General features: G+C 54.8%; 1 protein-coding gene across 1 annotated transcript; it reads left to right on the top strand.

The window, feature by feature from the left end:
• Nucleotides 1-18: 18 nt before the first annotated feature.
• LOC118350056 (uncharacterized) lies at nt 19-2,259 on the top strand. Its single transcript, XM_049115227.1, has 3 exons — nt 19-382; nt 1,459-1,670; nt 1,775-2,259. Exons 1-3 carry the CDS (start codon nt 19-21, stop codon nt 1,958-1,960), a joined length of 762 nt encoding a protein of 253 aa, XP_048971184.1. The 3' UTR covers nt 1,961-2,259.
• Nucleotides 2,260-11,080: the final 8,821 nt, after the last annotated feature.

Here is an 11,080-nt window from a genome sequence, read left to right as displayed (position 1 = left end):
TGGCTTTTTATTCTGAGGATGATAGGAGGGTCCCGCTGGCACGGCCTTCCCTGCTGGAGTTCGCATCCTGGCGCCCGCGGGGAGGGCTGGCGCGGGGAGGACGCGGTTCTGGCAGCGGGCGGCCTCAGCCGGTGCCGGCGGGCAGAGCAGTGGGCGGCGCAGGTGCCTCCCCACAGGGCCGGGGCGTGCTCGCGAGTCCTGCCCACCTGCTCTCCACGGGAATTTCTAGGAGCATCTGCGAAGCGATGTGTGCGTCCGTCCTCCTCGTCCTCCCCAGCCAGGATCCGAGCTGCCGATGTGAGTCCACGGCAGGTGTCACGGCTGTGCCCGAAGGAGCTCGTGTGCCTCTGCTTTGCACGAGGGGAGCTGCACGCGCCGGCCTGTGAGTTCTGGGCCCCGGGGGCCTCCGTGGGGCTAGGGTCACCAGGGTGGGGGGCGGCTGGGAACCTGGGGCGAGGCTTGGCCCCCTCCCGACCTTCTGTCTCCCCTGGGGGTGGGTCCGTGCAAGGATAGCAAGGTGAGCCTGCTGCCCGTCCCCATGCCTGGCCCGTCACCCCCAGCCCTGCACCCCCAGCCCTGTCCACTCCTCAACCTTATCCTGCCCAGCCCTGTCCCCTCCCCAGCCCTGTGCCCCCTGCCCTGTCCACTCCTCAACCCTATCTCGCCCAGCCCTGTCTACCCCCCCAGCTCTGTTCCCTACCGAGGCCTGTCCCCCTCAGCCCTGTCCCCCCTCAGCCCTGTGCCTCCCCAGCCCTGTGCCCCCCCAGCCCTGTCCCTCCCCAGCCCTGTACCCCCCAGCCCTGGCCCCTCCCCAGCCCCTTTGTGCCCAGGGCTCTGTGGTGCCTCCCCGGGGTCCTGCGGCCTCTGCCATCCCTGTGATACACCCCAACCCCCTGACCCCGCGATGCCTCCCAGCCCAGCATCACCAGTTTGGCCAGAGCAGGGCTCCACCCCTGGCAGCCGTGGGGCTGGGGATGGGGGTGCACTGCATGGCCCAGGCCTGGCTGCACGAGGGCAGGAGTGGTGACCCACTGGGCACGGCTGCCCCTGCATGAGCAAGCGCACAGTCACCCAGGACGCAGCCTGCCCCCACCTGGTGCCGAGCGGCCCTCCGCCAGTCGCAGCCTGCTGCTAGCACAGCGGTAGTTAAAGCGGACGCTGCCCTGGTCACCGGAGCCCGTGTCTTGGCCGTGTCCCTGCAGCTTTCCTGAGACGTGGCCACCCGGCCGTCTGTGCGGCTGCTCCAGGGCCGTGATGGCAGCGCCCAGGCCCACGACACACACGTTTGCAGGACACGTTGGTCCTGGGCCACACTGTCCAGTGACATGCGGCAGGGCGGCCCCGGGGACAGAGCAGCCTCCGGGTGGGAGGGATGCAGCTCCTGCTGAGGCCGGCAGGTCTGTTGTGCGCGGAGCCGAGCGGGTGGCGAGCTGGGCCTGGCTCCTTGGTCGCTTGTAGGGAGGAGCCCTGTAGGAGCCTGGTGGCCCTGCAGCGCGCGTGCGTGTCAGCCGAACCCAGGACTTTATTCAAAGTTAAAGCTCCCCTTGCCCCCGCGACCCGGTGGCCGCAGCCCGGACGTCCCCACCACCGCCGAGGCCGGACAGACTGTGTGCAAAGAGCTTTGTGACGACGGGAGGGAGGCGCCGTCTGAGGAGCAGGGTCTGGTGCAGGTGGGTCCTGGGGGCCGGGGTGCGGGGGGCCCTGGCGCATGGGGGGATGCGCAGGTTTCCTTCAGTGAACGGGTCCGGAGCTGCTGTGCCTTCACGTGACTCAGCAGGACAGCAGAGACCGGTCCCCGCAGCCACGAGCTCAACCGGCGACAGCCGGGACCGGCCCCGCGCCCTCCTCCACACCCGCCAGCAAGCCCCACGCGGGGATCAACAGGAAACCTGGGGAGCCAAGAGGTCACCTGCCTGTTGCAGGGTCGTCTGGACACAGCCGATGCCCGGGCACAGGCTGAGGCGGCAGCCACGTGTGCACACGGGACGGAAGCCTCTGCATCGTCCACACACGTGGTGTCACGGGTCCCGTGCAGGGGTGGGGGGAGAGGGAGAGGGGGTCCTGGCCGGTCACCGAGTTACCAGCCCCGAGCCTGCAGCAGGGACCCTGAGCAGGAAGTGTGCGTGGCCCCAGGCCCACCTCCCCTCCAGTTGCCCGGATTTGTGTAGACCCCTCGCTCGAGCTACTTTAGTTCCGCAGCTACTGTTAGTGGATACCCCTGGGTATAAGCTGGTTTTCATAAAATCGGCAGCATCCAAACGAGTTTTTGGAAGTTATTTTATCTGAACACGTGTCAGTCCTGCGGGATTGTTGCAGGCCCAGCACAGGCCGCCCCGAGGCTCACCTGGGCCTCTGCTCGCAGGCCACTCTCGGGCACCGGGGCCAGCCTGCCGGGGGGGAGGGGTGGGGAGCTGGGGGGCCGGGGCCAGAGCAGCATGCAGGGGACGGCCCAACCACTTCTGCCACTTACTCCATGGGGCCAGTCCTGCCACGCAGCCCCCCAGCTTGTGTTGCACTGAGCTCACCTGCCCCCCCCCCCCCAGTCTGGAACATTCTATGTCCCCAACCCCCACACATGCCGGCAGGTGGTCATTCTCTGGAGTGTTGTGAGGTGGTACAGATCACCGGAGTGCGGTTCACCTACCGCCCACCTGGCCCCCACCTGCCCAGGCCCCTCGCTGCATGTTGTTTCCCCTTCATAATTAACAAGAACGTTGTGTGAAGCCCTAAGACAGTGTAGATGACACATTCTCCATAGAATTTTAATCTATTTTTTTATTTTAAAGATTTTATTTCTTCATGAGAAACACAGAGAGAGGCAGAGACACAGGCAGAAGGAGAAGCAGGCTCCATGCAGGGAGCCCGATGTAGGACTCGATCCCAGGACCCCGGGGTCACGCCCTGAGCCCAAGGCTGACGCTCCACCACTGAGCCCCCCAGGTGCCCCTGTATTTGCTTTTTAAACCACATTTTGAACTCTTCGTTTATGACCTGTGCCTCGTCACCCACCTTCTCGGGGGCAATGCCCTTGGAGCTCCTCGCCCACCTTCCTCACCCCTGCGCTGGGCTGGGCATTCCTGGAGGAACTGGAACCGCGGCGGGGAGCCCAGGTCCAGGCACCGGGGTGCTGGTTCCACAGCGCTGGCTCCTCCAGGCCTCAGGCAGTGGGTCTGCTGCAGTGAAACCTGTACCCCGCCCACCTCCAGCCCCTCCCACACCATGGTCCCCTCAGCCTTAGACCCATGGGGGCGGCGTCTGTGGGGACCTGACGTGCCCCTCCCCCTGCCCATGGGAACCCCGCCGCCTCTGCGTGTCCTCCAGACCCAGAGCTGGGCCCCTGCCGTGCAGTTCCCATCTTCGCCCTGGCTCCACATCATCTCCCGTTGGGGCAGAGGCTCATGCTGGGCGCCCCCACAAGTGGCTTCGGGGTCTTTCAGGAAGGGATGTGGGTACAGGGCGTGGCCCCGAGGTGTCCTTGCACGGGGAAGCAGCAGAGAGCAGCTTATGGGGTGGGGGTGCTCCGGCCACACACAGCGCAGGGGGCAGGGGCAGGTCACTGCCCAGGATGCAGCTGGACGTCCGTCTCCAGAGCTGGCGACGCGAGGGGCCCCAAGGACTCACGGCGCTGGGCACAGGCGACTGCCAGGACCAGGAGGAGGGAAGAGGGAGGAGGGAGGCCCGTGGTTTCCAGCGCAGGCGAGCAAGTCAGGGTGGCCCTGTGGCCAGTTTCAGCTTGGAGCACTGCAGCCGCTGCCTCCCAGCCCCCCCCAGCCGCCTCCCCCAGCCCCCTAGGGCCCCAGCTCCCTCCAGCCCCCAGCCTCTCAGCTCCCCCCAACCCCCTTGGCTCCCCCCAGCCCTCCAGTCCCACCCCCCTCAGCCCCCCACAGCCCCCAGAGCAGCTCGCATAGTTGTGGGAGCCACGTCCTCCAAGGACCGGAGGCCTGCGCTCTAACGCGATGGCTCCTCCTGACCCGGCAGGTGCACACGCAGGCAGGCGGCCGCCGGGCTTCTGAAGCCATTTGTGGGGCAGTTGGAGGAACAGACGCCGACGTTACAGACACCCGCACGCGCGGGAGACCTAGATGTGACCCCGGGCCAGGTGGACGACCCACAGAAGGAGGTCCGTGGACAGATGCAGCCTGCAGCAATCAAAATATAAAAGAACAGCAAAACCCGGCAAGCCCCTGGGAAGGGGCAGACCCTGGTTCCAGAGCTGCTGTGCTCGCGGGTTAGTGTCCCTGACGAGCGTGGAGCCGGGGGCAGGCGGCCCACGGCAGCCATCCCTGAGGCCCGACGGTGGACCTGCCAGCCGAGGACTTTAACATGAGGGTCGAAGACGCTCAAGGAAGTAGAGGCGGATGTGGCGAAAGGCAGGAAAAGGAGGTTGGAACAAGCGGACTAAAAACATACAAAACCTAAGAAAGCAAAGGTAAACGGGACTGGAAAGCACCACAACTGAAGTGGACAGTCCACGCGAGGGACTCGGAGGCAGAGTCCAGGAGCAGCAGAAAGAATCTGCGAACCCAAAGACAGCGGGAATCACTGAATCTGAGCAACAGGAGGAGGAGAGGCTGACGGGCCAGAGCCGAGGGCCCATGGGATGCAGCCAGGAAGCCCCACGCTCATCATGGGAGTCCCAGAAGGAGGACAGCATGGGGCCAGGCAGGAGAGGGGGAAATAAAATGGCTGAAGACTTGCCAACCATGACGACGGACGTGAGCGGGACCATCCAAGCAGCCCAATGAGACGCACTGGAGATCCACGCAGAGCCACGTCTGTAGGGAACGGCCGGGAGGTGGGCATCCCGAAGCGGCGAGGGTCCTCCTGAGGGGCCGCCGTGGCCTCCCCCCAGGGTCCCCGCGGCCAGACCCACCGGGTCACTATCCCCGAAGGGCGAAAAGAACAAAACCGCCCTTCGAGAATCCTACATCTGGCAAGACCATCCTTCCAGACCGAGGGAGAAAGGAAGACGTTCGCAGGGATGCTCGTGACCCACAGACCGCTCTGGGCGTCCTGCCAGGGGCGTGAGGGACGCGGGCAGGACCTGGAGGCCACGCGAACACACAGCTCACAAAGGTGAACACGCGGGCAGTTGGGGGGCACATGGCATCGTCATAACGGGCTTGTGACCCCGCGCTTCGTGTTCTGTATGATTTAAGAGACTGGTCCTTGACGAAGCAAACTAACCACAGACTTCGGTCTGGGGTTCCGCACACGGGGGACAGACTGAGGAGTTGGCCACTCCTCCTGGGTCTCCAGGGAGCAGGAGGACCTGGTGTGAAGAGCAGCGGCCGCGGCTCCGGGGAGCGCCAGGGCCGCTGGAGGCTCAGAGCGGACGGCTCCGAGTTAAAACCTTTGGGCTGTCGGGTCGTGAGGCCCCACAAGCCGGTGAGCTCTAGCTCCAAACCTGGGCCATCCCCACAGGAACAGGAAAACCCTCTGCGCCTCGCACAGAGCCATCCTGAACATGCCAGAGCACCCGATGCTCAGCAAAGCCTGCCCTCGAGGGAAACGTGTTAGCCGAGCCTCACTGACCGACTCCGGCCCCCTCCGGGGACCTGTCCCCGCTGAGCAGACGGGGAAAGAGGGGACAGACTCCGTGAAGCTCAGTGCAGAGCCACAGGCTCCCCGGAGCCGGAGTCTGATCACAGGACTGTAAAGACTTCCTCTCCGCGCTTCTTGCCGCCACCGTTCCGAGGCCTGTGATAGCGGCTCCTCTCGCCCATACATCACGTCTGACTATCAAGAAAAAAATCACAAGGCCAATCACACGACTAAACTAACCCAGTATGAAGAGACAGGGCGAGTTTCAGAACAAGCTTGGCAGGGATGTTGGAATCATCAGAGCGGGAACACAGAACATAGGGTCAGTACGCTCGGCGCTCACACAGGCGCAGTAGACGGCGCCCAAGCACAGACGGGCAACGGAAGCGGAGCAATGCAAATCCTGAGAAAGAACAACAACAAAGCGCTAGAGAGAGGACACTGCTGCAGAAATGAAGAATGCCCTCTGCGGGCTTACTAGACTGGACATGGCTTAGCAAAGAATGTCTGAGCGAGAGGACATGTGGAAAGAATCCTTGAAAACTGAAAAATAAAGAGAAAAACCAAACAACACAGAAGAGAACATCCAAAGATGATGGGACAGCCACAGAGTGTAGCCGACGTGGATGAGAACATCAGAAGGAAAAGAAAGAAAAGGAACAGAAGAAGTATTCGAAATGATGGCTGAGAATGTCCCCAACTCAGCATCAGACGCGGAGCACAGAGCCAGGAAGCAAACAGAGCAAAACAAAACAACCAATACCTTTAAATATCATGTTCAATTAATGAATTCTATAAATAAATGTTAAGTCCTGAAGAAGCCAGGTGGGAGGGGGGAACTTCCCTGTAAGGAAATGAAGGTAAGAACCACATCTGACTTTTCAGAAGTCACGCAAGCCAAGGAACGTGGACCAAAATACTTAAGGTGTGGAGAGAAAAATCCCACCAACCTACAGCTCTATACACGGTGAAATTATTCTTTTGGGATTTTTAAAAAGATTTTTATTTATTTATTTGAGAGAGAGAACAGGAGCAAGGGGAGCAGCAGAGGGAGAGGGAGAAGCAGACTCCCTGCCAAGCCCCTCACGGGACTCAATCCCAGGACCCCGGGATCACGACCTGATCTGAAGGCAGGCACTCAACCACTGAACCACCCGGGCATCCCTGGTGTAATTGTTCTTAAAGATGAAGGAGAAATAGACGTTCTCAGACAGACACTGAGGGAATTTGTGGCCAGGAGACAGGCTTGGAAGAACGTTAAAGGGAGTTCATTGGAGAGAAGGAAAGTAATGTAGGTCAGAGACTCAGACCTACGTAAAATAAAGAAGACCACTGAAAAAGGAGGAAGTTAGCATTTCATTCTTAATCTAAAGTAAGTTTGTTCAAAATAATGATAACGTAGAATCACATATGCTTACACATGAGATACGTACCTTTACGCTTATGTAGCTTACGTATGAGAAATGAATGCCAGCAATGACACAAGGGACAGGAGGGAAGAATTAGAAGTATTTTATTATAAGGTACTCACATTACCCATGAAGCAGCACAGTGTTATTTGAAAATAGAGTGGGATTAGCTATAAACATATATTCTAAACTCTAGGGCAACCATGAAAAAAAAAGCAAAAATGAAGTATAACCAATTTGCTAAAGAGGAGAGAAAATGGAATCATAGAAAATGCCTGATTAACAGTCTAACAGAGTCAATATAAAAACAAGGCCCAACCATATGTTGCCTACAAGAAACTCACTTTAGGTTTTCTTTAAAGTTTTATTTATTTAAGTAATCTCTTCACCCACTGTGGGCCTCGAACTCACAACCGTGACGTCAAGAGTCACCTGCTCTACTGACTGAGCCAGCCAGGTGCCCCAAGAAACCCACTTTAAATATAAAGACACAGGGCAACCCCAGAGGCTCAGTGGTTTGGCGCTGCCCTTGGCCCAGGGCGTGATCCTGGAGACCGGGGATCAAGTCCCGCATCCAGCTCCCTGCATGGAGCCTGCTTCTCCCTCTGCCTGTGCCTCTGCCTTTCTCTCTCTCTCTCTGTGTCTCTCATGATAAAATAAAATCTTTAAAGAAATATATAAAGACACATATGGATTAAAAATAAATGGAGGCGGGGGATCCCTGGGTGGCGCAGCGGTTTGGCGCCTGCCTTTGGCCCAGGGCGCGATCCTGGAGACCCGGGATCGAATCCCACATCGGGCTCCCGGTGCATGGAGCCTGCTTCTCCCTCTGCCTATGTCTCTGCCTCTCTCTCTATCATAAATAAATAAAAATAAATAAATAAATAAATAAATAAATAAATAAATAGAGGCAAGTATGTTAACGGTAATCAAAAGAAATCAGGAAGTAGCTGTATTAATTTCACACAGCAGACTTCAAAGGAAGGAAAGTTATCAGAGAATGAGGAAGGGGATTATATAATGATGAAGGAATCCATTCTCCAGGAAGATGCAATAACCCTCAATGTGTGTGTACCTACCAACAGAGCATCAAAATATATGGGGCAAAAAATAATAGAATGACAAAGAAATAGCTGAATCACTGTCATAACTGGAGAGTCAACAACCCCGAGACATGGATGGATCCAGCAGGCAGGAACCAGTAAGGACATGGCTGAACTCAACGACACCATCCATCAACTGGATATAAATAAGGTCTGCAGACCACTTCATCCGACAACAGCAGAACACAAATTCTCCTCAACCTCATGTGAACATTTGCCAAGATGGACCACATTCTGGGCGTTAAAACACCTCAACAAATACAAGATAGTAGAAGTCCTACATCTGCTATCAGGCCGTGGTAGAACTAAACTACAAACCAGTAACACACAGACAGCTGGAATATCCAGACATACATGGAGATTAAACAACACACTTTGTTTTTCTCCTTGAGAGAGAAAGAGTGAGCATGAGTGAGCAGAGTGGCAGGCTGTAGAGGCAGAGGGAGAGAGAGAATACAAAGCAGACTCCACACCCAGGGCAGAGCCCAACATAGGCTCTATCTCACAACTCTGAGATCATTTCCTGGGTTGAAATCAAGAGTCAGATGCTTAAAAGACTAAGCCACCCAGGCGCCCCTAAACAACACCCTTCTAAACAATGCATGGGACAAAGAAATGAAATCTCAAGAGAAATTTTAAAATAAGTAGAACTAAGTGAAAATAAAAACGCAACTTACCAAAATTTGTGGGATGCTGTGAAAGCACTGCTTAGAGGGAAATTTACAGTGTTGAATGCATATATTAGAAAAGAAGAAAGATCTAAATTAAATAATGTAGGTCCCTTTCTTCTAGGAACATAGAAGAAAAAGAGAAAATTATGTCCAAAGTAAGCAGAAGAAATAATAAGAATCAGAGCAGAAATTCATGAAATCGAAAACAGGAAACGAATGGAGAAAATCAATGAAACCAAAAGCTGGTTCTTTGAAAAGATTAATGAAATTGATAAGCCTGTAGCAAAGCTAACTAAGATAACAAAGAGAAAGGACACTAATCACTAATAACGGACATGGAGGAGGAGACATTACTACAGACCCATGGTCATTAAAGCATTAGAGAATACTATTAACAACCAGGCAAATAAACTTGATGACCTAGAGAAGAATGGACCAACCTCTTGAAAGACACATTCTGCCAAAAGTCACACAAGAACAAACAGACAACGTGAATAGGCTTGTATCTATTAAAGAAACTGAATCGATAATGAATAATCTTCCCAAACAGAAAGCACCAGGTCCAGATTACTTTACTGGTGGATTCTACCAAACGTTTAAGGGAAAATTACACAATTCTCTGCAATCTCTCCCAGTAGATAGAAACAGATGGAATACTTCATGTACGAAGCCAGCATTTTCCTGATACCAAAACCAAAAGTACTACAAGAAAACTACAGACCAATATCACTCATGAACAGAGATGCAGAAATATTAAAAAAAAAAAAAAAAAAAAGCAAATCAAATCCAGCAATGTATGAAAAGAATTCTACACCATGACTCAATGGGATTTATCTCAGGTATGCAAAACTACTTCAACATTCGAAAACCATTAATGTAATCCATCAGAGAAAAAAGCACATGATCATAATGGATGCAGAAAAACCATCTGACAAAATCCAACACCCATTCATGATCAAAGTGCTCAGTAAACTAAGCCTAGAGGGCATTTCCTCTCTCTCCACTCCTTCCTTCAAATCTCAAGTCATTTTGTGGACACAAATCAATTTTGAAGCTTGTATAGAGAAGCAAAAGACTCCCACGACAGAATGCTGAAGAACAAAGGTGGAAGACCGTCATTACCTGACTTCAAGACTCACTATAAAGCTACAGTTAGGACAATGTGGTTTCGGCAAAAGAATATACATGGGACAAAATAGAGAGAGACTGCCTAGATAGACACGTCCATAAATCCAGTTAACTGACCTTTGATAAAGGAGCAAAGACAACACAATAAAGCAGAGATAGTTCCTTCTCCTAATGGCGCTGGAACAAGTGGACATCCACTCAGGGGGAGAAAAGAACCTAGGCACAGACCTACCCCCTTCATAAATATTCACATGAATTAAGTCACAAACCTAAATAATCCCAAAACTATAAAATTCCTAGAAAGTAGTGTGGAGATGACTTTTCAGATACAACACCAAAGAGAGAACTGATGGCTAGATTTTGTTAAAATTAAAATTCTCTGCTCTAGGGACGCCTGGGGGGCCCAGCAGTTGAGCATCTGCCCTCAGCCTAGGGCGTGATCCCAGGGTCCTGGGATCGAGTCCCACATTGGGCTCCCCGCAGGGAGCCTGCTTCTCCCTCTGCCTCCCTTTGTGTCTCTCATGAGTAAATAAATAAAATCTTTAAAATAAAAATTCTCAGGTCTAGAAGGACAACGTCAAGAGAACAAGATATACCACAGACGGGGAGGAAACATGTAAAAGACACATCTGATAAAGGTCCGTTGTCCAAAATACACAAAGAACCCTTAAAACTCAACAATAAGGAAACAATTCCATTGAAAATCAGTTTTAAAGGTGTCACCAAACAGCAGTGACGTACAGATGGCAAGTCAGCATCACATCGTGCACACCCAGCAGGTGCACGTGAACACAAGAGACGCCGCTGCACACCTGTTGGAAGGGCCAGAACGTAGGACATGGACAATGCCAGGGGCTGTGCCCATGGTCACTGGAGCGCAGAGGGACTGTAGGGGGGTCGTGGAGGGGCGCAGGGGGGCCACAGGGAGGCGCCTGGCCGCTTCCTACAAAGCCACCCATACTCTACGTCGGCCCGGCGGCCATGCTCGGTACCCACACGAAGGAGCTGGAGCCTCATGGCCCCAGAGGCTGCGCACGGACGTTTACAGCGACTTTGGTCACATCTGCCAGTGCCTGAACCGCACACGTTCGGTCTGTGACTTCAAATCCCTGCGGCGTCGGTGGCTTGGGTGTGCGGCCAGCCCTGGCAGCAGGATAAACTCGGGTCACCCCTCCCACGAACAGAGGCAAACGCCAGCGGATCCCAAGTCTTCGTGCAGAAGCAA

This window comes from Canis lupus, chromosome 10 (genome assembly GCF_003254725.2).
Source record: "Canis lupus dingo isolate Sandy chromosome 10, ASM325472v2, whole genome shotgun sequence".
NCBI lineage: Eukaryota > Metazoa > Chordata > Mammalia > Carnivora > Canidae > Canis > Canis lupus.
Note: the sequence above shows the minus strand (reverse complement) of the source record. Positions and strands in the feature narration are given on the sequence as shown.

What these genes read in the sequence shown, in the direction of transcription:
- LOC118350056 (XM_049115227.1), top strand. Translation starts at nt 19, where the DNA reads ATGATAGGAGGGTCCCGCTGGCACGGCCTTCCCTGCTGGAGTTCGCAT. An exon ending in GGAGCTGCACGCGCCGGCCT is followed by an intron (nt 383 to 1,458) that starts GTGAGTTCTGGG and finishes GGTCGCTTGTAG; the next exon opens with GGAGGAGCCCTGTAGGAGCC. An exon ending in AGGAGCAGGGTCTGGTGCAG is followed by an intron (nt 1,671 to 1,774) that starts GTGGGTCCTGGG and finishes CACGTGACTCAG; the next exon opens with CAGGACAGCAGAGACCGGTC.